The sequence below is a fragment of the Condylura cristata genome, unplaced genomic scaffold, assembly GCF_000260355.1.
Source record: "Condylura cristata isolate star-nosed mole 26May11 unplaced genomic scaffold, ConCri1.0 scaffold00013, whole genome shotgun sequence".
Classification (NCBI taxonomy): Eukaryota; Metazoa; Chordata; class Mammalia; order Eulipotyphla; family Talpidae; genus Condylura; species Condylura cristata.
Window position 1 is genome coordinate 51,162,920 of NW_004567114.1, and position 25,350 is coordinate 51,188,269.

General features: G+C 33.8%; 1 protein-coding gene across 2 annotated transcripts in view; it reads right to left on the reverse strand.

Annotated features, from left to right (window-relative positions):
• Positions 1 to 25,350, reverse strand: part of G2E3 (G2/M-phase specific E3 ubiquitin protein ligase) — a 49,766-nt gene that overhangs the window by 16,779 nt on the left and 7,637 nt on the right. Inside the window, exons 2-11 of one of the 2 annotated variants that reach the window (XM_004681963.2) lie at positions 21,353 to 21,390; positions 16,909 to 17,006; positions 15,459 to 15,560; positions 12,978 to 13,102; positions 11,867 to 12,032; positions 6,623 to 6,729; positions 5,878 to 5,994; positions 2,902 to 3,026; positions 2,662 to 2,794; positions 397 to 704 (exon numbers count right to left, since the gene is read on the reverse strand). In XM_004681963.2, the coding sequence (XP_004682020.1) occupies positions 397 to 704; positions 2,662 to 2,794; positions 2,902 to 3,026; positions 5,878 to 5,994; positions 6,623 to 6,729; positions 11,867 to 12,032; positions 12,978 to 13,102; positions 15,459 to 15,560; positions 16,909 to 17,006; positions 21,353 to 21,386 (1,315 nt within the window). In that variant the 5' untranslated portion in view covers positions 21,387 to 21,390. Of the gene's footprint in view, positions 1 to 396; positions 705 to 2,661; positions 2,795 to 2,901; positions 3,027 to 5,877; positions 5,995 to 6,622; positions 6,730 to 11,866; positions 12,033 to 12,977; positions 13,103 to 15,458; positions 15,561 to 16,908; positions 17,029 to 21,352; positions 21,391 to 25,350 lie in introns of both variants that reach the window. The other variant, XM_012724684.1, reaches the window with a different exon arrangement.

The following is a 25,350-nucleotide window of genomic DNA, read 5'->3' on the forward strand; positions in this document are numbered from 1 at the left end:
AAAAAAAAAAAAAAGTACATTAAAAAAATTTTTACATGTGGATTAGAAAATTGTTATAAAAAAAGGTAAGTTGTAAATAAACATGCCAAGTTCAAATTCCAAATATTTGAACATGGGATCAGATTATCATCCATCTATGATTACTTTATAAAATGAAATCAGAATAAAAAATACACTTTTAAGAAGCATACTTAATCATGGAATCACTTCAAAGAGGTGAACTGGATATTCTTAAATAACAGATGCTTCATTACAACATTTACTTTTTAAATTTTCCCCTTTCCTATGACTTTTTCAGTATTTTATCAGGAAATGATATACATTTTTATCACTGGTACTGAGCACCAGTTCTAACCAGCTAGCTTTTTATTCATACATGGTATGGAAAATAGTTACCTTGAGCATTTAGAGACAGGTTCTTCGACAAGGATCCTTCAAACAATGCCGAGTTCTCAAGATGCTGCATTAAGAGACTTAAGAATTCTTGCTTTGAACCAGGATGTTCTCTTCCAAAATTATTATTTTCATTAATATATACTACTTCAATTGTACATGCAGGATTAAATTGTTTACTTCTGAATCCTTCTAAGGCATTGTTCCAGATATTTTCTTTGTTGATATATAATCTTTTAGCTTTTTTTTTAATTTGGAATCCTAACTCTATTAATATAGTTGAAATATCTCTTCTAAATTTGTTGCCTTGCCTATAAAACATGAATTTAAACACAGAGATAAGTACTCTAAAGTACTTTATTTCACACAGGAATTACACAATCAATAAAAACAGAAAATAAAAAATTTAAAAAGGAAGTTCTCCGATTCCTACCCAAAAGAAGACAATGGTAGTCACTGGAAATAAACCCAATTATTTAAAAATCTTTCTTCTAAATTACTGATTCCCTCTTCCCAGTCACTTACTAAATTAATATAACCTAATGTTACAAAATATTTGTGGTAACACTGATAAATGATCAATTCAAATTTGACCAATTCAGTGTATTCTGTATTAAAGAAACTCAAACTTTCCTTTTCCTCACAAATGGCTGTAATACATATCTGTTTAACTGTATCTTAATTTGTTTATTAGACCTTTTAATAAGAGCCAACATTACTTCTTTCTTTTATATGAGAATTAAAGTTTTAGGAGACTAAATATTTTTAATCATAAAGTTAACAAGCACAGAGCTAATGTTCTAAACGTAACTCATGATTCTTTAAATAGTATTTTTTATTATACCAGTAGTTCTCAAAGTGGACCCAAAATCAGAGCAGCAGCATCTGAAAACTTACTGGAAATGCAAACTCTTGAGTCCCACAGCAGGTAAAACAGGATTAAAACCTCTGGGCACGTGGGTCAACAATCTGTACCTAAACAAGTCCTCTAAAAGTGTATGGACTAACTCAATTGCTCCCTTCCTCTATTTTCCAACTGTAATTGTAATTAATGTACTCAAAATAACCCTAATTGAGGCAATGTTCATGGCCATTTTTCTCTATCAACTATATAATTTTCCCATCCTTAGATATTAGAAAGTCACTGTATGGGCTTTACTTTTTCTTCTAATATTATCGTTCCCCTACTTACATTAACTCAAGTTGAAGGAACCCTTCACAAGTATACCTTTATGTAAGCAGGTTGAATTCTTGCTCCTGTTTCCATGTTATTTTTCTAAAACATGATGATATATTAAAACAGGGGCATAGAATCAAATTTTCTAGGTATATTATCTTTAGAATTGAAAATATTAAGATTATTTAAAAGTAATGTGAAGATAATTTTAAATACTAAAAATTGTATTAAATAGTATTATTTCAGAATACTATTTATAACAGTATTAAATTTATAAAAAAAAACCCTTTCAGTTATAAAAAGTGGTACCTTAAAACAGCAATTCTTTTTAAAAAAATATTTTATATCCCACTTCTAGTCACAAATATAGTTATCAAAGAATTTAACAAAAAGTCACTTGATTTTTCTAAGTTTTATATGATACTCAAGAAGGCATGTCATCATGTTTAACTAATATTATTTTTGACTATTTTTTTACTCACTGGATACAGCAAGGCTCTATGAACTCCTTTGCAATGCTACACACGTTTGAAAGCGTGCCTGAGACAATAAAGATATAAACTTAGCCTTACTTAACTATTTACAAATTTGAAAGTCTTTATTTTGCTATCTTGAGGAAACAGACATTAATGAAAAAATATTAGCAAGACTTTCTAAAAAGCAGACATTTGGACCTCTAACATAGATAAACTATCAAGCAAATAAATGATTAGGAATTAAAAATAATAAACCATATTTCATTATTAAATAGGTTCTTTTAACAAAGTAACATAAGTGTGCATAATATTTTACATATCAATATTTTAATTATCTTGAAAATGACCTGTAAGAAAAAAATTAACATTGTGATAATAAAATAGTATTTCATATACATTTTATTTACAAAACAGTCTATTTTATATTCCATCCATCCTGTTTTCTTTTATTAATGCTGGCTACATTGATTTCGTGATCATGTTTTGGTTCCTACTATTTGCAAAATACTTCAGATTATCACAAGGTCAGCTAATATTCTAGGTGCATATAGCCATTTTCTTTCATAATTTTCTTAAAATAGATTTTTATATTTTTTCCTAATTCAAAATACACACTTCAGCAGATCTTTACGCTGGGATCCAGGTGACTGTCTGGGTAACTTAGGTGATGATTCTTCCAACAAACAATCAGTGATTCCCACATTATTAGAACCAGGTAAAGAATGCTTTTTGGCTCTTTGGAAATTCCCTGCAGATTTAAAACCCAATGTTAGCACAAAATAAATACAGGTCAACACTTTAAAATAATAAGCATTTGAGTTACAACAGCTTTATTCAAAATTTAAAAAAAGTTACCTGAATTGTAGATAATACCTCTACACTCCAAACACTCCCAATTTTGTTCCCAAGATCGTAGCGAGGAACAGGCTAAATGTGTTCCACTAGAACCACAACACTGACAGCGCTTTATTTCCCACTTGCTGAGGACATTAAGAAAAGCAGAGGTGTATATTTAATATTAGCTTGGTTTAACTGCAAACACCAGCCCAATCACAGGCCATATTTCCAAACCCCCCTTCCACAAACAACCCTTTTATCAAAGAAGGAAAATAATCTGCCGTGGTACCGCATTCCTTTTTCCTAAAGTATTTTTTTTTAATCTCATTATGTTTGTAACCTTGTTCTCTAAATATCCTCCAATTTCATATACCCAAACGGGTAACAACATGTACATACTCACATATGCACAGACTATAAACATCAAAAAAAATATATGATTAAAATGAAATGTTTTTTCTTTTATATTTGGAGATAACTATGTTCATGGGGTGATTACTGTCAGTTTGTGTGGTACAGAAGAAACATTCAATAAATACATTATCTTACCTAAAACATTACCTTTCCTGTTCAAGGCAAACATTTTCTATAAAAACTTGCTCAAACACTTCAAGTATTGTCCAGCTCAACAAAACTTGGCCCATATTCACATTTCCCTTATCTACTAGCCCTCCTTCCTAACCCCATGTGTCCCTACTTTATTATGTGACATATGCCAGCGCACAGTCACATTTCTGAGTAGCAGTGAGGTGTGAGGGCTCCTCCTCATTTGGTTATAGCAGACTTTCTCTGCTATAACCTAGAAATGGATATGCTCTCTGCGTATATGGATAGCAGTCCATGTGGTAATGGGCAAATCTTCAAAACATGGAAATGCAGGTGTGTTTTTTGGTGAGTCTCTCCCTCGTCCCTGAAAGTTTTGCCAACTGATGACTAAGATAACTGCTATGGTGAATGCTTATTATACACTCTATTTGAGAGGTTTAATTCTCACATTACTGTTACCTTCATTTTATAAACGAAGGCATAAAGGGTTAATTGATTTGTTCAAACAAGTACACTGTTAGTGAGACTCAGAGTGAGGCTTCCAGTTATTTTACTTGGCTTCAGACCCATGCTCATAACTACTACACCATGCTATCTTAGAGCTAAATTGCCTTCTTATCAGGATGAGAGGGAGTGAGATTACAAAGAACACATTCAAATAGCAAGTATTTGTATCCTAGGATATATGGCAAAGGCTATCAATGCCAGGTAATTACTGAATTACTGGCAAAAAAAAAAAAAGTTTAGTAGCTACTGAATGGATGATCAGTGTTATATAAAAAAATACACATTATTAAAGCATAAAATGAATTTGGAAACTATCAACACTGCTTCTCAGAACTTGAGTACTTTATATGCACAAATCACAAGATCCCATCTGACTCCTTTGTAACCCTTGAGGTGTTATTACTATTGTTTATCAATAAATAAATAATGTTGCCAAGTCAAGTAACATGCTTAAGGATACAGGTCACCTGACATTTTAAATGAGAACTCTGCAGTTAAGAAATTCTAGTCGAATGGCAAAGATAAATATATTCACTATATCTGAATAAACACAATGGAGGAAACTCAATCAAGAACGGGGAGTCAAGTGTGGAAAGAACTGCTGAGGGGTCACATGTCAAAGTTGGTAAGACCTTAGCTGAGTCTTCACCAGAGTAGCTCACCAGCTAAATCATAAACCATGAGAAACAAGGCTCCCAATATTTTGCTCTATGCTTTAAGTTTCAGTTTGCCATAAGGCTGCATCACTGTGACACCAAACTGATATTTCCTACTGATATTTCCTACATAAATTTTGATAACAAAATCTAAATTTGTTACTGCTTACTACACATCTTAAAAAATGGAAGACACTCGATTTCTAGTACTCAACATGACATAGTATACATAAAAAGCACAGAATGACTACTAATTAAGATTAGAAATAATGTCTACTGATAGTTGTTATCTTTGATTATAAAAGCTATGAAAAAATTAAATGCCAAATCCTTTGTAGAGGGGTTGAAAAAAACACTTGTCAGACTAATTTTGTTCAACTAGCCTCTAGAATAGTGCCATACAGTAGAAATTCTATGCAAAACATATATGTGTATGTATATAAATACATAAAATTTTCTCATAACCAGATTTAAAAAGATAAAAGTAACAGGTAAAATAAATTTGAATATTCCCAAAATATTATAATTTTGCTTGTTATGTAATCACTATAAAAAATTATTAACAATATATTTTAAATTGTTTTCTTTTTCATTGGCAAGGGCTTAAACGTGTCCTTCTAAAATTCATGTTGAAGTCTTAACTCCCAATACCTTGAACATGATTGTATTTGTAAACAGCTTTTATAGTGCTCATTTAAATAATATGAGGTTATATGGGTGGAATCTAATCCAGTGTAACAAGTATCCTTAGGAAAAAATGAGATAGGGACACAGACTGAGAAACTGATGTAAGGATAAAGGTAGCAAAGAGCCACATGTACACCAAGAAGAAAGGCTTCATTAGAAACCTAACCTCCTCAGGATTGTGAGTAACAGATTTCTGTTGTTTTAGTCAATTAGTTTGTGGTATTTGGTTATGGTAGTTCTAGCAAACTAAGACCTATTGTAAGTCTTAGATGTGTATTATATGCCTACATCATCTCTCAATTTTCAATATAGTCATTTTTCAAGTGCTTAAAAGTCAAATACAGCAAATGGTTATCGTACAAGGCAATGCAGCTCTAGAAAGTAGAGCCTCATTAAAATATAACATAGAAATGTCTTAATTACTTTCACTGAAATTTCTCTGTAAAACAAATGTAAATATCCATTTAATAAATATGCCTCATCTCGAGTTAAAGCTGCAAACAGAGTAGAAGCAAACTATGTCTCATTAGTTAGAAAATCTATTTTCTCAGTTCAAATTAAGGACACTAAGCACAACTGAACTTCTAGCTAGATATACCTATCAGGTGCATTATAGTCTCGGCCTTCTTTGCAACGACATCTTCGTACATCACAATGCTCATAGTGCTGTAGAAGCTCTTGATAAGCATTTTCCTCTAATTCCCAGGATGCATCTCTGAAAATATGGCAAATAAAATATATTGTGATCTAAGATATTACCAAAAGGATAATGAAATAAAAAAAAATAGAAGCTTTTCAATTAGGAAAAAAAAAATTCTTTCCTTTATGATTATTCATACTCTTCAAGATAGAAATCCATTAGTGTCTTTTATTTTCCAGTTAGTATCATAATGAATTTTAAATGAAAAGTTAAGCAGAAACTTTCTAAAGTTGTATTTTCCCCAATATTTACCCTTAAACTATTGTATTTCAAGTTTAATATAATTACTTCCGAATTCCTTATCTTTAACTATTAAGATAATTCTTCTAATATATTTGAAATCATACCTTGACTCTGCTGGGTAATTTATACACACCATTTTGAAGTCTATTATACTTATGTATAAATCAATCAATTATTATATACAAGTGAGGTACTTATTAAGAGACTATACATCAACTAGTGAGACAATAAGTCACAGTCCTTGCTCTTAAGAAATGACCATCTGGGGAGGGTGAGAAGGGGCTGTTTCTATTTGAAATGCTTACCACTGTTCACAATGAAGATAAAAATGATCATTTCTTGTTATTAAATCATATAATCAAAGCACCTTTTTGTCAAAAAGCTTTACAATGTTACTTACTTTTCAGGAATATGAATTCCCATTCTTAACATTTCTTTCTGAAATATATCACTGTTATTGCATATTGTGCACCTAAAGAAAAACATTCCTGCATTTATTGCTTGAACCTACAGTGGAAAATAGAAAATTGTTAACAGTTGAATAGGCTATAAATTATATTGCTAACAGAATAAGTGCTCTTCCCTTAACATATTATAAAACCTGACTTTTTATGCAAATTGTTCTCAACCTTTGATTAAGTGGGTTATCTTACTGAAAAAATTTAGAGACTCCTCCCCAATTAGTTGAAAAAACTACAAATTGACTATTCATAATTTTTTGTACATATTCTTTGCTATCTAATGTCAGTTTTAGTCCCAAATATTGTTTTGCTCATCATTCTATATGAATAAAACAAAAATTTTGAGTTACTTAACTAGGAAGAATGTTTAAATAGGTATTACTTACAAAGTATCCTTAGGTCTGCTTTTAACTCAGTTTCTTAACTTAGTTTTCTTCCAAAGAAGGGAGAAGTATAAAACCCATTCTAACTGCTTCAACAATATAACTAACAGAGGCTGTAAGAAGGTTCTTAGAAGGAGACACCTAAAACTTACCAGAAAGAGTAGCTAATCCCTACTTAAAAAACTTAGTAGCACATATTCATCTAACAATTACATTTACCTTATTATATAGTCCCAAATACAATATACAAAAAATAGAAACAAAATAACTGAGATCCTACTTCAAGGAATTTTTGGGTACATAAATAGGTATACAATTATAATACAGACTATTTTTTTTTTTTAAGTATCCCATGGAAGAGAGAGAAAGAAGCATTAAGATTATAGAAGAGCTTGGTAAAATGTTTCAGAGATGGTGAGGTCAAAACTCACCATATTTGAAGAATAGGGGTTTGCTAGGAAAATAGAAAAAAACAAAACCAAACCTGGGAATAGCATGTATCAAGTCTCAGTGGCAAGAAAGAGCACATGAGATTAGGGAACAAACTGATAATATATTTAGGAGCGACATGTGGCCATAATGAACTAAATGATAAGGCTAGACAAGTCAAAGGCAGTAGTATGAAGAATTGATAAAGAACAAAGAATGCAGGAGAAAGTGAGTTGGTAGCCTCTAATAGAAGTCTACCTTTAATAAGTACCTGAAGTTAAATTAAGCAGAGGGTTTAATGTAAAAGGTAGCAGGAAAGACCAAAATGATGGTTAATGGCAGAATAGAGGTTGAGATAACTTCCTTCTCTAATCATGTATAAAAATATTTGCTCAAAGGAAGATACGAAAGTTCCCTAACAAAGTCATTGGACTTTCCAACGAAGGACTTATACTAAGGTTGATGGCATGCTACAATACAAATGAAGAAAATAAAGCAGGTGATGGGGACTGTGGCTGGGAATGTAGTTGTCACAGCCTGATGGCCCTAAGGGCTACTCCCAGGGCACAGTGAATTTCATTAGGAATTTTCAGAAAATGAGTGCAGGGCCACTGTGTGGGTCTGGCCTGGTATACTGAGTTCTGATATACAATGTGGGCAAGGAAAGCTTTCCTCTCTATCTTTTCCCAATGTATGATATCAGCGTTTTCAGGCAGAGCCTGGCAGGGCTCAACATGTGATCAATAGCAGTAGGAGGGATTGGTAAGAGAATATTACCAGTCTCTTTAAAGTACCAACCAGACAGGCAGCACTTACATTCAAGGTTCCTTGAAGGGTAAAGCACCAGTGATGGCAGCCATTGCTTATGATCTATAAGTGGACAACAAGGCACAAGCCCCACTCAGGTGCTCCCTGCTAGTCATACCCAACTGAATCCTAGAGCATGAGCCCTGTAGATACGATCTATACTCTCTGCTCAGGAGATTCAAGCTTCACAGAATCATGATCCATGGCAAAATGAAGCAGCAAGAAAGCAAAGTGAGAAAATAAGACAACCAAAGCACCAAACAGAGCTTGCTGTAGAATAAAGAGGAGATGGAGGTGACAAATCTCACTTCTCAACAAAACTGAGACTAAGTGTTTAAGCCCCAGACTTCCTTCCCACTTATACTTCACACCACGGTGAATGAAGGAGAAACAAAACTAAATCCACAATACCCCAACTACCAAAAACAAACAAGGTGATGATAAATATGCCTAGGAAATAAGGCACGTTTGAACAAAGATGAAAAGAGAAGTTTCAGGTCATATTTAAAGGATAAAGAAATAGAGAACTTACCAGACAAAGACTTTAAAAACAACAATAATAACTGTTTGTAAAATATTAACTAGTCTATGTGGGCTACTAGTCAATCAAATGCAGGCAGGTAAGTCTAAGATCCCAAAAAGGAGATTCAGGAAAAAAGAGTTTTTCACCAAAGAGCTAAAAAAGAACAAGTACTGGGAAATCAACAAAGAGGGTAAGGAACTGATAAATTAAAAACTAAAAAGCTCTGTTGAAGAAAACAAAGAAGACAGATGAAACTGTCTTAGGGACTGGTTTTTGGATGGTGTAGAAAGAAGTGAAGGAGAAATTTAGGTTCAAGTAACTTGAAAGTGAAGGAATCCTAGTACATTCATTGGTGAGAATATAGACTGGTTCTGCAGCAATGATGACCACAGCAATGATGGGGATATTGAACAGTAAGAATGATAAATCTGTAGATACATGGAATGAAAGGTTTTCATTCACACAAAGTAGCAATGTACACAGCATTTGTAGTAGTTGCAAATAATGAAATTTACTTAAACACATATAATTCTCATACTATTGCACAGGTTAATTCCTTCTTTTATATTAATGAAATACAGTGAATTTAAAAGTGGCTTCTTCAGGTATTATTAATAATTAGCTAGATAAGTTAGACTACATTTATTATTTCAGTTAAAATTTCTAACATACAGCCCTCCCTGGTGGCGCAGCGGGTTAAATCACAGCACTAAGAAGCTAAAGCCACTTCATCATGAGTTCAATCCCCGGTCCCGGAGGTGATCCACATGGTATGGCAGACTTCTCCTGACTCGCCCGCTGCTCCCCTCAGCAGTATACTTGATCGATTGGCCTGTTCTGCTCTCCACTCTGTCTCTGGTGAGTCTTCTCACAGCCCCTGCACCTCTGGCCTGTACCCCAGTTTTATATATATAAACAAATAAATCTTTAAAAAAAATTCTTATATACAAGGATAGATGGAGCTCCTTTAAAGAATATGACTGAAGAAGTAGCACTGTCTTCTATTCATAACAATTACTTATTAATGTTTATATCACAGGTATACAAGTGATTCTGATTGTTATATTTGCATAAAGTTGATCTACATTTATTGTCAATAATATTACTTCTCCTTTTTAAAGGCAGAATTAGAAACCTAGAGTTTTCATAGTGTTCACAAAAACCCCAGAAGTCAAATCTGAGAACTTTTTTAAAAAATATGTATTTATGTATGCATACAAGAACTAGTGTGTAGGTCAGAGATGAGGTAGGGTGAGAGGATTCACCAAAGACAGAAAGAATGGGGAGCATAACAGGCAGATCCACTGAAACACTGCTGAGGGAACAGTGGGTGAGGCAGAAGAGGTCTGATGTGCCATATGGATCTACCCCCTGACAGGGGATCAAACCTGCACTGCAGTAGGAGTGGACAGTTTCATAGTGCTCAGACTTAACCTCTTGTGCCACCAGGGAGGTCCCCTAAATTTGAGATTTTCTTTCTTTCTTTCATTAACATATAACAAGGCACATTTATTTATCATAACATCAACAAATTCAAAAAAATGTGACATACTATTACATAATAACACTTTAACAAAATTAACAGGATGATATATTTCAGAACAATTAAATTCATTTAAATACAATCCCTTAGCCCTTCCTGGTGGCACAAGAGATTAAGTCTGAGCACTATGAACTTATCGCAGCCACTGCTGCACGAGTTCAATTCTGGCCAGGGAGGCAACCCACATGGCACAGCAGACCCTTCCTGTTTTCCCGCTGCTCCCCTCAGGAGCGTACTTTGTTGACCTGCCTGTTCCGCTCCCCACTCTGTCTCTTGTGAATCCTCTCACCCTCTATACCTCTGACCTGTATCCCAGTTCTGTATGCAAAAATAAATAAATCTTAAAAAAAAAAAAAAATCCTGGGCCCTCCCTGGTGATGCAGGGGGTTAAAGTACAGCACTAAGAAACTAAAGCCAATTCCGAATGAGTTCGATTCCCGCCTGCCCCGGAGGTGACCACATGGCATGGCAGACCTCTCCTGACCCACCCGCTGCTCCCCTCAGCAGTGTACTTCGTCAATCTGCCTGTTCTGCTCCCCACTCTGTCTCTGGTGAAGCCTCTCACCACCCCTGAGCCTCTGACCTGTACCCCAGTTTCGTATGCACAAATAAATAAATCTTTAAAAAAAAAACCCTTAATTAAATCACTTTTTAAAGATTCTGATATAATGTGAATTTCTTTCTCGATAGGTATAAATAACATTTTACAACACTATTAATGAACTGCATTCTCTACTTTCTTTTACAAAAACTTTGTAAGAATTAACAGAATTTTTAGTATCTTGTAAAAATTAGTATCTAGTAAAAATTTAGTATTAGTATCTAGTAAAAATTTAGTATCTAGTATACTGCTACTTTTAACTGAATACTCTTAAATATAATATACTTAAATATACATATCATTTTACTAAACAATAAAAGCTAAGCCTTAAAAATCAGAGTTAAACTTAAGCAAATCCTTTGTCATTTGGCATGTTATTAAGTATAAATTTACCAGTTGGCATTTATAGTATACTGCATTTGAGGTAATTGATAACTGGGATCTAGTTTTCATGTATTTTCTGAATCAAAAAGTTTAATGTTTAAAATCCTGTGCTTAAGCTATTCCCAGCCACTCATTTAGGAGTTTGATCCCATGACAGGAAGGTGACCCACATGGCTCAGCAGGCGTCTCCAGTCTTTGTCACTGCTCCCCTCAGCAGTGTATTACAGTAGATCTGCCTGTTCTGCTCTCCGCTCTGTCTCTGTTGGGTCCTCTCCCCCTCCACACCTTTGGCATGTACCCTAGCTCTTGTATGCATAAATAAATAAATCTTAAAAAAATAAGTAAATTAAAAAATAGACTAGAATAGTGCATTGAAAAAACTATTAATTACATATATTAATATTATTTTAATGACTTTTTAAAAGTTACAATGGAGTAAGCAAGCTAAAATCCATAGATCAATCTTTTCCATTCAAAATTCAAATCAGTAAGCAACAAGAGTATCAGTCTTACCTGTAAACAGTCTCTATGAAACCAAGCATTCTTACAACAAGGACTTCGTAATATGCTATAGGTTGGAATAGGTTCAATAAATTCCAAGCAAATGGTGCATGGTAAGGAATCTCTATAATTATTAGACGTAATTATTTGAACAGGTCGGTGGTTCCAACAAAATGACCTAAAATGCAAATTATTTAAAATAGCATCTGATAAATTACAAAGCACTACTAGGATAGCATTACAATTCACATTTATAAGAGAAAATTCTTCATCATTAACTTACAAATGACTTAACAAATAAAATCAGGCTTGCAACCTATATCCAAGAAGAACTGGACTTTCAAAACATGAACCTTTTGGTGCTAAGACTTACCTTAAATAATTTCAATAATTAACATTATGCTTAAATTCCCATGTGTGTTAGCAACAGAAATTGGACAGTAGAAACCACTGAGCTCAATACTGTACAAAGTTGAAGGAACTTAGTATTTTAGCTCATGTAAATGGTTATTAATCATATAACCAATAAAATATAAATAATTACATCTAATCCACAAAAAATTTTATTTTCAATTGATTTTTCTAAACTGCAGTTTCCTCACATGGTGATAATCCATTAAATGGTCAAGAACATGAATAAAAGAAAAAGAACACTCAGGAGACGAAAAGCTGAAATTCATAAAATCTTGATGTTTAAAGCAAATATTTTCCAGGGCATGCCAGGGTATAATACATTTTTTTTTTGGATTCTACCAAATTAACATACCTTTAATTTACTCAATGAAAAATACATATAACCCCATGAACAAAAAATAGACTACTAAGCTTAAAAAGTAACATAAATTTAGAATACATAAGGCAGAAATTAACAATTCTGTATCATATTCTAGAATGAAAGTTAAAAAAATAATCAATAATAAGTCCATTTCAGACAAGGCAATTTTTAAGACTTTGTAGACAGAAATGGCTCCACAAAAAGGGGAGAAATTATGTAATGGCTATGTAAAAACTCTGTAGTTTTGAAAAGAAAATTTCAAAGGAACTATATATTATTGTGATATAATATGTATGTTCTACTTTTCTTTAACATCCACCTTTCACATTCAACAGTTAGTTAACTCACGCAAAATTGCCAGTGAATTGGAAAATACATTCCCTCTGAAGTCCACATGGAAAATGGTAACTTCGTTTACATCGAGGTGCAACACATCCAATTGAAGCACCAGTTTTCTTGCAAATACAGCATTTCTAGAAGAAAATACAGAAATAGGAATTATAATATATGAAATTTTAATATTATCTTATGATCAAGGTATTATGAATATTTCTTGGGAGAAGTCCCAAACTTTTAATCACATTAACAACTGGTTGTATATTAAATTTCCTGAAAAAACTGTTCTACACCAAAGAGTGTCCTTGTAACAATTTCTGATAAGTATCTCTAACCTAACATGTAGATAAAACAGAGAAGGAAGCTTTTTTTCCTTGCTTAAATAAAATGTTTTAATATGAAGGGTTTATAAACACAATGGCTATGCATGAACTCTCATTTCAGTCTTGACAGTAAGTGCCTAAGTATTCTTCACCAAGGAGAAAAGCAAAACAATACTAAAAAACTAATGTATATAAAAAAGAGCTTAATAACTTTATTTTAACCAAAAAAATGCGAAATGAAAAAATTGTTCTATACTTAGGTTAAAGAGTTACCCCCCAAGTTATGTTCAAAGTACTAGTTCTGGGTACTTAAGACTGGAATTTTGCTTGGAAATAGGTCTTTGTGGATTAAGTTAAATATTTCAAGATCAAAGCATCTTAGATTTAGGGTGGTCCTTAATTCAACTGATTGGTGTCCTAAGAGAAAGGAGAGGAACATTTTAGACACAGAGAAGAAGGTCATGTATAGATGAAAACAGAGCATAGAATTATGCTGCCACAAGCTAAAGGATGTAAAAGGTTGTTAGGTGTCACCAGAAGCTTTGAGGAGCAAAGAATTAATTCTCTGTCAGAGTTTATAGAAGGAATCAATCCTGACAGCCTGTTTTTCTCAAAGTTCTTGTCTCTAGAATTGTGAAAATGTGTTCTGATCCAGTTGGTATTATATCATGGCAACCCTAGGATAGGAATATAATACTGAATAATTAATTGAAATATAATAGTGGTATCTAAACAGAAAGACTATTATGATCCAGTCATTACTAAAATACAGAGCAATATCTAAAACATCTTAAAACCATAGGATATTACAGTAGTCACTGATAAAGAGGTTATATGGTCTTAACTGCTGAGACCCAAATATACTCAGAGGAGATTCAGAAACATGTTATTCCAAACTATTATGGGTGACTTTAAAGGCCATCTTTTATAACAGATTCACTGTTATCCAGAAGCTTGAGTAATTCTGATATAGTACTCTCACAAGATCCTTAGAAAATGCCACTGCTAACCTTTCTCTTTTGCAAGGTTTTCCCTTGTGCTCTGGAATCACTACTTTATAAACAACTGCCTTACATCCTCAACATCTTCAAAACTAAGTGCCTCTATTGCTTTGCCTCAACTAAAATAACGGTCTTTTTATACTTCCCTCATAGAATTTCCTCAAACGAAGGTGCTTACTTATTTTCCTATTCTTAATTTCCAGACTTGGTAAGGAGTAAGAGTGGGGTGTAGAGAGGGGTAAAAAGGGGATAAAAGAAACTATTATTTTAGTTCTCAGTTGCAGACTACAGGCCACTGTCATCTTAAAATATATCTGGTCTTTTGAGTCTTACCATATCTATCCTGTCACCAAAAATCTTTGGCCCGTTGCCTGCATTTTAATTCTTTTATTCTAAATTTCAGCATTGATGGAATCATCTTCATCTTTCTGTATAATGCTAAATCCTCTTACTATCTAATACTACTCTACTATGGAAACCATCAATTCCAGCACCATATTTTCTGAATAGAACTCTTCTATGTTTCTAACCTTCTCTTTCTCTCAATACTTTTACAGAGACCACATGAAGAACTATAATTCTTTCCTACATACAACACAGCAGCTGTCATACAGAAGATTCACAAATTGTAACTATTAAACAATGGTTAAAGTTTAAAATACTTAACTTGGAAGACAGGCAAAAGCATTGAACACAAGCACCCAAAGACACAGAAGGGTTATAGGAGACATGTAGAGATCACAAATTATAGTCTGTATTGGTCTGTATAGTTGTGTAATTTCCACCTCAAGTTATAGTTCTAACCCAGCAACTGAGGTGTTAGGATGAAAATAGATGAATGACTGGGTTGACTCAAACTGAGGGCTTGAAAAACAGCAGGGTGGAAGTATGGTTGTAATTCTGATAGTAAGAATAGGGAAATGATGGATCAGTTGGGATAAGATAAAAAGTAAAATTAATTACTGCCATATATATTATCCAGAGACAGTTAAGCTCTCTTTCAGTTATAAAAATACAAAATGTTTTTATAAAATTTACTGTTTTTGACAATGTAAAGTATTGGAATGTAAAATCAAATAATAAATTTTAATAGAGAAATTGATGGAAAGAACTAATCTAGTACAAACAATATTTATGATAGTTACTGTAATGAGTAAAATTTTACTTACCAGTTTAGAAGCCCTATTCACTTCTTTCCTGATATCTTCTATCAGGAAACCATAAACTCCTTCTTCTTCTTTACCTCTTTGCCAAATTCCACTTGACATCAACTATGAACATATTCTTTATTAGAAAATTATCTCTAAGAAACTTGTGTAGAATAAAAAAAATTACATATCTGTAACATTCTATATTAATAAAATAAGATAATGCAAGGAAAACTTCAATGAAATTATAATTGACATGTATTAGGTTTTGGCTCTAATCATGTGGCAAACCAAACAGATCTGGATTCTAAATCAGTGGATAAGTCTATTATACCCTACAGGGTACTTGAGACACAAAGCTGAATTACTAGGGAAAATATTAGATGGCTTTTCAAGTACCTAGAGTTTTAACATGGATATTATAGTGGCTATAAAAATATATCCACAGATATGCTGATGCTCCTTTTAAGAGGTGGGCTCTAATTGCCTCCCCCAATTTGAGTATAGGATTATATAATGACTCACTTTCAATATACAGAATTAAAGCAACAGAAAACGTATATGCTGTGAAGACTACAACATACTGTCCTGTCTTTGTATATTCTTCCTTCTCCCCTATTCCTCCACTCTTACCACCTGCTTGGAGAAGTCAGATACCACACCCTAAGCAGACCTGCAGAAGTGCCACTGAGGTAAAGAACTGAGTAGGGCCTCTTGCAACTGGAAGGATGAACTGAGGTTATAAGGCATGTGAGCCATAGAACTCTATCCTCTAGTACATATAAAGTTTCAGATTACTACATCCTGAATGAGACTTCAATAGTAAGCTCAGAGAGACAATGAATTAAGAGATAATAGACCTGGAATTTCAGATAACAGATGCCAGTTAAATTGCTAAATCTCAGGCTAATTTGCTTCATAACAGTATATAAAAATAAGTGTTAAGAAGTAGTACATACTAATGTAACTCTGCTGTAATGTAGTCACTAATACCAGACTCAGGTGAGAAGTTGGTATAGAGAAGGCTTGGTTTTGTGTAATCCATACACTAACCTATTTCCTTTTACACATATTTAATAATTTTGTTAAAATTTTTCATTCCAAGTTCTCTGCAAAGTAAAATACTTTCTTTCTAATCTTAAACCTTCAAACAAGTTTATCACTAAGCAACAATGGAAACCAGTGGTAAAGAGAACAAGTCCCTTAGAGACATTTTCTTCTTTTTCTATTTAGCCACTAAAAGAATTAGACAAAAATAAATAGTAATGATGATGAGTTTTTACACATACCAAGTAATTTCAGCATCTTTGAATTTGATAAATGAAATCTTATTTTTATAGTTTGGCAAAATGACATCCAGAGAAGTAAAATGACTTTCCAATTCTCAGAAACCATCCACCAAGTTACAATTCTAACTCTCTTCTTTAGAAGAATATCAAATTTCTAGTTTTTAATTATCAGTGATACTTACCAAACAATAGTAATGTACAGTGACATTCCATTTCTCATTAGTTTTCTTTTCTCCATATTTATTAGGACAGTCATCATTTTTTCGACAGAAGACACACGCTAACAGTGAGAAAGCAAATAGCTATAAAAATATTTTTAAAACTTAAAAAAAGTAATGATATTGGTGCTTCTTTCTATTGAGGTATTCAATTTTTTTTTGAGAGCATAAACCACAATATATTGTTATCAGTAACCTAAAGTTCCTCAAACCTACCTTTTTTTCCATTTTAACATCTTAAAAGGACAAGTTTATTTGGAAAAAGAAAGACGGTGCTTTCCTAGACACAGTGGGCAGGAAAGGCTACTCTAAAACCTACTTCTAAAATAGAATGACTTCACTTTTTTTTCTTTAATGTATGATGAATTCTAGTGTGCAGTTTAAAAGACAACAAAATGGTAACAGTGCTATTTATAATAGCCAAACTATGGATACAATGTGTCTAAAGAGAGATGAGTGAGTTAAGGTAAAGTGTATACACACACGCACACACACACACACAAACACACAATGAAACACTACTCAGCTATATACAAAAAATAAACTCTTGCCATTTGTGGTAACATGGATGGAAGGTGAGGGCGAGGGTGGGGGTTATGCTAAATGAAATTAGAAGGAGAAAAACAAAAGATGGTGTCACTTATAGATGAGTCTAATCGAGAAACAAACAAACAACAAAAAAGGGTCTGATAAACCAAACCAATTACAAGCCCTAAAATTTTAACTACAGAATTAAAGTTATTGGAAACAGAGGGGGAGTACAAGAGCAAGGGGCCCAATGGACTATGTTGGCATTATGGGTGTCTTGGTGATGGGTGTGGTGTAGTAATATACACCTGGATCCTATATCTCTAAACCATCTACAACACTTTACACCAAATTTACCAGAATAAAGTAAAAGGCAACTTGTTAAGAAATATTATTGAAAATGATAGGTTAGGGAACTCTAATTAAACTCTATCCTTCCAAGAAAGCAATGATTAAGGTGCTAGAAATAGTAAAAAAATTAACTTTTCAGGAACTCTGAAATCTAATTTTAAAATACAATTGGGAAAATGTTTAATGAGGAACAAGTGGTCAAATTCTGATGAGTTTTGTGACATTCTAACTTAACCTACCTTACTCCATTCTCCAAATGAACCACGGTCTTAGGTATAGTAGCTCATGCTCTTGGTATGGATTGTCCAAGAGAAGGTTAATATGGACCTGCTGTCAAATTTGATTGTTTTGAGTTGTGTAGTGGTTCCCTGAAGGACAGTCCCAGACATTTGCCCTTGTTTTACCCTCCTGAGAACTTTCTCAGGGCTGAAGCTGGACCATTTCTCAATTTAAGAAATATATATATGATTGAGAGCTGCAGCAGCCCACACAAAGTATAAGCAAGTGAAAGATCAAAAAGATCTGGAATGAAAAGCTAGAAGTGGATACACGGGACATTAAGGGCTTTGAAAGCTGAATACTGAAAAGTAAGGAGAACATGCAGATGACTAGTGCTAAATGCCTATCTAGAAAAGATTTCATTTCTGACTGATATTTAGGACTGTGCAAATCTTCATGAAAAAAGATTCCAAATCAATAACCTAAATTTAACCTTAAAGAACTAGAGAGGAGTGGCAAATTAAACCCAAAGGAGGAAATAAAGATTAGAGATAAATGAAACAGAGAAAAACTATAGGATCAATAAAAGTCAGTCATTTTGAAAAAAAAAAAAAAAAGCAAAATTGAGAAGCCTTTAACTAGATTCAGATAAAGAAAAAAGAGAAGACTCAAAACTTATGATACAACTACAGAAATGAAGTGTGCTGTTGGTGTAAGGCTAGACATATATATATACATCAATGGACAAGGGTACAGAAATAAACCCATACATACAACTTTGTCAATTAATTCTGAATAGAATGTCAAGACAATTCAATGCGGAAAAGCAGTCTTCAACAAGTGGTAATGGAACAACTGGATAGCCATATGCAAGATAGGAAAAATGAACCCTTATACCATATATAAAAATAATACAAAACTGATTATAAAACCCCTTAAATGTATGGGCCAAAGCTATGAAAACTCGTAAGAAAACACAGGGGTAAATACTCAATCTTGGATGTAGCAATGCTGTTTTAGATATCATTATATTAAAAAATTAACAAAAAAAGTCACTATTAATAGTGAAAAGACAATCTACAGAAGGGGAGAATATATTTGGAAAACATACCTGACAAGGGTTTAATTATCTAGCATCTATAAGAAAGTCTTAAAATTCAACAATAAAAACATGACCAAATTTTAAAATGGGTATTATTTTCCAAAGAAGATCACAACTAGCCAATAGAACATCAAAAGATGCTTAATGATACTAACTATCAAGGAAATACATATCAAAACCACAATGAATTATGTCTTCAAACTCACTAGGATGGTTATAATCAAATGTTAGATAATAACAAATGATGGCAAGGACTAGAACCCTGAAGTACTACTGCTGTAAATATAAAATGGTAGGACACATTGGAAAAAAATCTAGCAGTTCCTCAAAAAAATTAAGCATAAGTACCATATGAAATAACAATTCTACTTCAATGTACACCCAAGAACTGAAAATAATATTTAAACAAACACCTGGACACTAACGTTTGTGTATTTTTCATAACAGCCAAAAAAAGAAAACAGGGCCACCCTGGTAGCCTAAGGATTAAATCTCAGTACTGTCACTGCTATGGCCTGAGTCAAATCCAGGTCAGGAAGCTAACCCACATGGTACAACAGATCTCTCCTATCTCACCTGCTGTTCCCCTTAACAGTGTTATTTCAGTAAATATGCCTGTTCTGCTCCCCACTCTGTCTCTGGTGAATCCTTTCACCCCTGAACCTTTGTAGTATACCCCAGTTCTTCTACACAAAAATGAATTAAAAAGAACAACTCAGGCTCTTGGATGGTTGTGGAGTTCCTTCAACCAAACAAAAAGAGAAAACAAACCAAACATCCCTGAAGAGATGAACAGATAAACAAAATCCTATACATTAATCATGCAATAAAATATAATCCACTTACAAAAAGGAAAGTAGTGACATATGCTACCACATAGTTAAGTCTAGAAACATGCTAAGTAAACGAAGCCAAACACAACATGATTCCATTTTATATACAGGATTGTATTATCCAGAATAGGCAGAATCAAATTATGCTTTGAGAGGATTAAATGAAATAGTATATAGTAGTTAAACAAGGCTAAAACTAAAGAACATTAGTATTAAATTTTTCAAAATTTTCCATTTTATTGATGTGTATGGAAAATTTTTGATCTTTATTAGTATAGTTTTTATACTAATAAAACAATGAGAAAATAATTTGCTAAAAAGACTGAGGTTCTAAGTAACAAGCCAATACAAAATGGAAGGAGCTCAAATCTATAAATGACTACATTCAACAGACAGTTCCATTTTGTCCCATCTCTCCTAATCAATCCACACTGGACATTAGTAATAAGCTTTTTATTGTGTTAAAACAGTAAGACTTCAAAATTTTTCTATTACAGCAGCTGGTTTTACTTACTTTGAATAACACTTGATGTTATATGTTGAGAAGGTACTATATTTGTTAATAGTTTGCTCAAAAATTAGATTCCCGTAATATTAGCCCGTAAGCTAATATTTATCACTGAAATATTCCCTTAAAATAGCTGCCCCCTCATTACTCCAACTCAGTGAGATAAGCCATAATTGAAAATCCCTTCCTCTAATCTTAAAAAATTTCAGTGCCCTTTCCTTTCTCACATAAAAGTAACTGACCACATTAATTACATCAATGCCATTTGCTTATTGGACATCTTATATCAGCAGTTCCCACTCTATTTCCTTCAGTTTAGTGCTATACTTTCAGCCACCAGAGGAACAAGGAATTAGACTGAGACTACACAGAGGTATCATCATGATTAATGTTGAATAAAGGTGCAATCTGTGATATGCTATTGACAGGTGTCTATCTTCCCATTTGTTCCTTTACTCCCTGGAGAACTTGGATACAGAAGAGACTTTGTTTGTTTGTTTTAATAAGTAGATTATTTCTATTTTCATTTGCTTTTTTGTTTAACTTTAATGCTGAAAATTTAGTAAACTTCATTATATTTACTAAGAGCACCTCTGCTATAGCAAATGATACTGATTATATTACAATAATAAAGTAAAAACACAAGTTTAAAAAAATGAATCAATCAGTAAAATACAAATGGTATTTGTACAATCTTAGGTAAAAAAAACACAAAAGATTATGTGTGATATTTGCATTTGGCAAACACATGAAGATAACTATGGACTATTCCATTTCAGAACTATTAGTGTCAAAGTCTATAGATTAAAAAAGTAGGAAAGCAAAGTAGAACGTTTAAAAGCACAAATATTTTAAGTCATTACTTACCGAGGTTCTGTGAATCAGGTTTATTTTCATTCATTTTACTAGGAAAAATAAGAACATATAATACAGTTTAAATGTCTCAAGGTTAACTATTTTAAATTTAGTTAACACAGGTTTTACAAATAAGTTACTTAATTTCTTACTCTTGTACTTAGTGTCTCTGTAAAATGCCCTTATCATTCAGTACAATGCTAATAAAATTTGCTAAATGTAACTTACACATATGACAGAAGTATTAAGAACAGGGCATGCAAGGTTCTAGTAAGTTTTTATTATTTAAAAAAGATCATGACTTCTATATGACTACATCTTCTCTTCTTCTTCTTCCTATACCAAGGACCTAGGACATTTTTCTTGGTGCATAATCTGTTGGTCTATGTAGCTTCTTAAGATATATGTATAAAAAAACCTATGCTACTGAAAAACAAAACAAAAAACCACACCTAAGAACTCAGTACTAAATAAGATCTTTCTCATCTTTACAAATAAAATTTAAAAAGCGAGGAATTTCACATGACACAAATAGTCATGTACAGGATCAAGCTTAAAAGCCCCCACATAGGCCCTCCTTGGTGGCACAGTGGGTTAAAGCACAGCAGTAAGAAGCCAAAGCTAAAGCCACTTCAGCAAGAGTTCGATCCCTGCTGGCCCTGGAGGTGACCACATGGAGCGGTAGTTCTCTTCTGGCCCACCTGCTGCTCCCCTCAGCAGTGTGCTTCGTCAATCTGCCTGTTCTGCTCCCCACTCTGTCTCTGGTGAAGCCTCTCACTGCCCTGTATCTTTGGCCTGTACCCCAGTTCTGTATGCACCATTAATTAAATCTTAAAAAAAAAAAAAGCCTCCAAATAACATCAGCTACAGATGGATTGTAAGAAAAAATGCCCTCACAACATGAATGGGAAAGGTTTTTCCAAGGTGTCAGTATTCAATAAGCACTCTAGATAGTTTTTCAAAGTATTAATAAAGTCACAGATCAATAGTACAAAAATAAGAGTCTATCGTAGCTTATACTTTTCTAGTCACTGAGTTTTAAAAATTGTTACTAAGCCAATTCAATGAGCAAAGGCATCTTTTCAACAAATGATGCTAGAAAAACTAAATATCCATATAAAGAAACAAATGACTCATTTTTTTTTGTAAATTAGTTTAAAATAGTATGCAGATTGCAAGTATAGAGTTTCTCACCTCAACAACTATAAAAGCACACTATGCTCACCACCAAATGTCCGGTAGCTATCTACCACATTACTCGTTTGCCCTTTCTACCTGTTCTCCATTCCAGCCTTTCTCTTTTGTTACCACCACTCAGTTGTCACAGTCTAAGGATTTTATTTTATTCTTTTTTTCCCCTTATATTTCAAACAAGTGAAATCATGTTATTGCTTTTCTCTTTCTGTCTTATTTTACATAGACAAATACCTCAAGGTTTATTCATGTTGTCACAAATAGCAAGATTTCTTTTTACTTATGACTAAGTAGTATTCTATTGTGCATATATTCTATGCACATGTTTATCATCCAACCATCCACAGGTGGATACTTGGATACTCACATATCTTAGCTATTGTGAACAGGGCTAGAATGGTCATAGAAGTGTATATATTTTTGAAATAGTGGCTCATACTCTTCAAGTAAATGGGATTACTGGATCATAGGGTGGTTACATCTTTCATTTTTTGAGGGACTTCCATTCTGTTTTTCATAGTTCTGCATCAACCTATATTCCTGCCAACAACATTGTTTGTACTAGGGTCTTTGTGCTCTACATCCTCACCAACATTCATTATTTCTTGACTTGTTAATAGCCATTAACAGGCTGGCGTGAAGAAAATCTCATTGGTTTTGACTTGCATTTACCTGATGATAAGCAACATAGAACATTTTTTTAAAAGATTTTATTTATTTATGCATACAGATATGGGGTACAGGCCAGATGTGCAGGGACGGTGAGAGGGTTCACCACACAAAGAGCAGGGAGCAGAACAGGCATATCCATGAAGTACACTGCTGAGGGGAGCAGCAGGCGGGTCAGGAGAGGTATGCTGCACCATATGGATCACCTCCAGGGCAGGTGGGATCGAACTCATGCGGAAGTGGCTTTAGTGTCCCAGGGCAGTGCTTTAACCCAATGCGCCACCAGGGAGGGCCCTAGAACATCTTTTTATATGCCCTTTTACCACATGTCTTCTTTGGTGAAATGCCAATTCAGATCCTTTGCTGAATTTTAATTGGGTTACATGGTTGAGTGTTGAGTTATATGAGTTATGGATATTAACCCCCCTTGCCTGTTTTACAGTTTACAAAATATCTTCTCCTATATAGTAGGTAATTCAGATAATGAAAATGCCTCTTCATTTTAATGATGTTTTCTTTCCTTGTGCAGTGCTTCCTAGCTTGATGTAGTTCCACCTGTTTGTATTTCCTTTTGTTTCTCTTGCTATTGGGAGACAACCCATAAGGACATTACAATGGTTGATGTAAAAGTTATCACTTTTATGTTTTCCTTAATGTATTTTATTACTTCAGGTATTATATTCAAGTCTTTAATCCATCTGAATTAATTTCAGCATATGCTGTAAGATAGTGACCTAGTTTCATTCTTTGGCAAGTAGCTGTTCATTTTTTCCAGGATTTACTGAAGAGACTTTCTTGCTCCATTGTATATTCCTAGCTCCCGCCTCATGAATTAGTTGTCTATTACAAATGAATCTTAGTCTAAACTACACATCACAAATAATTTATACTTATTCAAAATTAACAGCTTCATCAGAAAGTGAATATACATGGCACAGCCTGGGAGGAAATATTTGCAAAAATGTGCTTGAGAAAGACATATATGGAATACATAATGAACCACAAATCAAGAATATTAAGCAAACAATCCAATAGAGAAATGAGCAAAAGACACACATAGCTACTTCACAAAGGAAACTATGAATGGTCACTGAACACATGAAAAGATGGTTCAAATCATTAGTTATCAGGATAATAAAAATTCAAAACACTACAAAAGATTACTTCAAGCCCACATTATGGCAATATATTCAAAAGACTATCACCACCAAACATTTGAAAGGATATGAACAGGGAAACTGTCAGCAATTGCTGGTAATGTGTGGGATCCTCAGCCTTCCTTGTTATTGGGGCTATTGTTTTGGTGACCAGGGTTCCTGCTGGTCAAGCTAAAATGTCAGGGGGCCTTCTCATCATGGCAAAAGTCCTGGTATGAGGAACACACTGGGAAAACAATATCTGCTAAAAACAGCAGGCAGACATTATGGCTGGAATAACAAAATTACCTAGAATACTTTACCTGTAAAGAAAAGCAGAAAGTTTGCTTTGATTAGTTGGAATTATGGAGTCAAGCAATAGCCCCAGTCATGCCACCCTACCTCGTAACATAGGATAACACATCCACAGTAATACACCCTCCCATGCATATACTTGCCCAAGGACTTGTTCATTTTCTCTGAACCTAGTTCTAAATATGAGACTGCCCATAGAATGGGGAAAGCACTGAACATAGACCTCCTATGCCTCAAGAAAATGGGAGCCCAACAAGAAGGTAGGAATACCCTGAGAAAAGGGCTGGGCCCACAAATAAGGGATGCCTGACTTCATTTTAGGTAGGTAAAACAACAGACAGCATAGATTTAGCTCTGCAAGTCTGCGGGAGGTTTAGTTAGGTTTTTCACCTACAAATTTTTCTTTCCTGTCTCTACCCCTCTCCCTTTCTTGTTATTCAAACTCGTGAGGTGACAGCAGTAAGTTGGAAAATCTTATTGTTAAAGATTTATTTATGCATACAGAACAGGGGTACAAGCCAGAGGTGCAGGGATGGCAAAGGATTCACCAGAGACAGAGTGGGGAACAGAATAGGCAGATCGACAAAGTATACTTCTAAGGGAAGCAGCTGATGGGTCAGGAGAGGTCAGCCATGCCATGTGGATCACCTCCAGGGTGGGGGATTGAACTCGCACTGAAGGGGCTGTGGCTAGCTT